The following is a 2,936-nucleotide window of genomic DNA, read 5'->3' as shown; positions in this document are numbered from 1 at the left end:
TCACACACACACACACACACCGTCACAAACCATCCGATCATCCAACACAGCTGTGATAGCCTAACTCTTGTAGTCTCATCACACCACACTGCACAGTAGCCCTTACCTCTGCCTACCACCAAACACACCCCTCACATACTCTAAACACCCCCGTCTAAGCCCCACACACCCCTCACACACTCTACACACCCCCATCTCAGCCCCACACACCCCTCACACACTCTATAGCGAACCCCACTTCAGCCACGGTCAAGCCAGAGCAAACACTTATTTGGTGGATGATAATTTAACAGAATCCACACACTTTATTTGGATAAGGATATCAAAGAGAAGCTTTGAAAGTGTATTCAATTTATCATTACGCTTATTAGCTATAAACACCTATTAATAGTAATACAAATCTACAAATCAAAGTAAAAAGAATAGAAATAACGAAAAAATAAGTTTCAAAGAAACATGACCATACGCAAATATCCTTATATGACAGGAGTCAGGCGTGTATGCATGAATTGTTTCAGTGTGAGTGCCAATGCGTATGCGTGCGGTGCGCGCGGCTCTAGGATAGGGAGAGAGCGGGGTGCACGCTTCAGTGCGCGCGTTAGAGCGCGTATTGTGGAAGAGGTGTCACTGCGGCTGGGGTCGACTTGTTCCGCTACCGTGGCGTCCTAAAACAAGAGCGGCGAACGCTCTCCACCACTCCTGTGTTTCATTGTATCGGCAGGCGTGCGTTTTCTCATCTCTCAATACAAAGCGGGAGTTTCCGTGTTAACAGAAGAGACCCCGCCAGTGTCCTTTTTGGGAGTTCGAAATGCTCCGGGGGACCATAAGGTACAGTCCGTAATGGAACCTCGCACGAAGGACGCACATGGACCACTTGACAGCGACAATGACGCGGACCCTGACTGTACTCGCTTGCGTGTTTACTTTCGTCCAAAGTAAGTCCACTGTTGATGTTTGTTTTCTCTCTCTCTCTCTCTCTCTCTCTCTTTCTCTCTCTCTTTGAGTGGGTGGGGGTGTTTGGTTTGAAAAAAGAAATCCGCCTGCTATGGCTCCGGTAACGCTGTAGAAACTAGTAGTCTAACGGGACAGTTCAGCAAGATGTACAGTCACCCTGATGACACCGTGTAGTGTAGGCTACACCACATGAGAAGACACAACGCGCATATCGCGAATGAAATGGTTGTCGCCGGACATAAAGTACAGGCTATACAATACTGTCTCTCATTAGAGAACAAATGTCTACTGTAAATGAACGAGCTGAATTGTAATAAATCACAACTCGATTGCATGTATTTACAAACCGAAGCGATCATGAGTTGTCACCAACTCGAAGGTGGAAGTTTTTGTTTGAGGCATACGTCAGTGTTTTGTGTCCTTCTAGGCTATATGTTTCGGCACAAACAAATTGTGCTGCTCCATGTGACGGAAGTGCTCCTGTCACTATGGAAGGCGGGCGCATATATCACACTTAACGGCCTTGGCCCCATTTGCGCTGTCCCGCTACGGCCCTACGCTTTATCCAAGTGCAGCCACCTTACCTTGATGTAAGCCTTGCAGTTCGGGGTCGTCTGAAAAGCTCTTAAGCGCTATTTTGCTGCGGGCAAGCAAGCTTTCTTTTTTTTCCTCTTTTTTCCTTATTGTGTGTTTACGAAGTGGAGACAACAAAGTGATCTTTACAGCTAGAGCATCTGAGTGAATGTTTGGTTCAGTCAAGGTTTTCCTCTTTTTTTTAATCTGTCCTGCCTCTCCTCTGTCTGACTGGTGACCTTAGATTGAGGGACAGCCATTTCTACAGAATGTGACTTGATGTTGTTTACTCAGCAGAAATAGGAAGTTGATTTTGACAGACACCTCAGCTAATGTGGCCTTTGAAGTCTTTTTTTTTGGTCAGGCTAGTAGTATAGGGCTAAGCTGTGCATGTTTGTAGTAGGCCTGTGGAGAACCTCATTTACTGGAGTGAAGGGACATCACTATTCAGATGCAATTTAAAAGTTCTCTTTCTTGGCCTCTGAGCTTCTGTGCGCTTGGAATACGTCTGCTCTGTGTACCGAAAGCTTTAAATCTACTGTAGATACGGTCTAGATCATATCTCACCTCCAGCATCGACCGGCAGATGAGAAGCCATAGACTCGCTTGTTCATCAGGGCATCTATTCAGCTGTAGACAAGACTCTCTCTCTCTCTCTCTCTCTCTCTCTCTCTCTCTCTCTCTCTCTCTCTCTCTCTCTCTCTCTCTGTACAGGCCTGTTTTTACTTACTGTTTCTCCCTCTTGGAAACAACACAAGCAACACTGCACCATCAATTTACTGATGCATTACTTTTTTTAGGATTTGGCTGACTCTTTTGTCCAACGCGACTTCCAGATAAAACAGTACAATAGCCATCATTAACAGTACAATAGCCATCATTAACAGTAAAATAGTCATCATTAACAGTAAACAGTTTTACAAATGGATAAGACCACATTATGGAGTCAAACATTAAGCAATAACAGCAATGCAATATCATTGATCAATAGCCTAATGAAAATAAACAAATACTATGATATACTAATCATAACTCATAAGAACCACTTAACTAGGTGTATGCTGAACAGATACTGTATGTCTTCAGACCCTTCTGGAAAGGCCCAAAACTATGATTGCAACGGAGAGCACTGGGCAACTCATTCCACCTCTGAGGAACCACTGAGGGAAAGCAAGTGGTTACAACAGTGTTCTGACTGGTTAATGTCAGTTAAAAGTCAGTGTAGTGTTCTGTCGTTTTGCGTTCATTTTTCCTTGTGTTCTTTTGAACTCTCTGTTCTTCTGCCTGCTGGTTTGAGCAGGATGCTTCTTGTCAGGACACACCCGGCTTTATTCAGGACTCCTTGAGTTGTCATGGTGACCAGTGAGAGCGGGCACTGCTCCAGCTCTTCAGACTGAACATTTGTTTTG

At 44.8% G+C, this 2,936-nt stretch overlaps 1 protein-coding gene across 1 annotated transcript in view; it reads left to right on the top strand.

Annotated features, from left to right (window-relative positions):
• Positions 1–722: 722 nt before the first annotated feature.
• The window catches only part of LOC134068519 (neuronal acetylcholine receptor subunit beta-4-like), an 18,573-nt gene continuing 16,359 nt past the window's right edge, over positions 723–2,936 (top strand). Inside the window, exon 1 of the mRNA XM_062524186.1 lies at positions 723–935. Coding sequence (XP_062380170.1) covers positions 866–935 — 70 coding nt within the window. The 5' untranslated portion in view covers positions 723–865. The remainder of the gene's footprint in view (positions 936–2,936) is intronic.

This window comes from Sardina pilchardus, chromosome 21, assembly GCF_963854185.1.
Source record: "Sardina pilchardus chromosome 21, fSarPil1.1, whole genome shotgun sequence".
Lineage (NCBI taxonomy): Eukaryota > Metazoa > Chordata > Actinopteri > Clupeiformes > Clupeidae > Sardina > Sardina pilchardus.
This window is presented reverse-complemented; position numbering and strand designations above follow the sequence as displayed.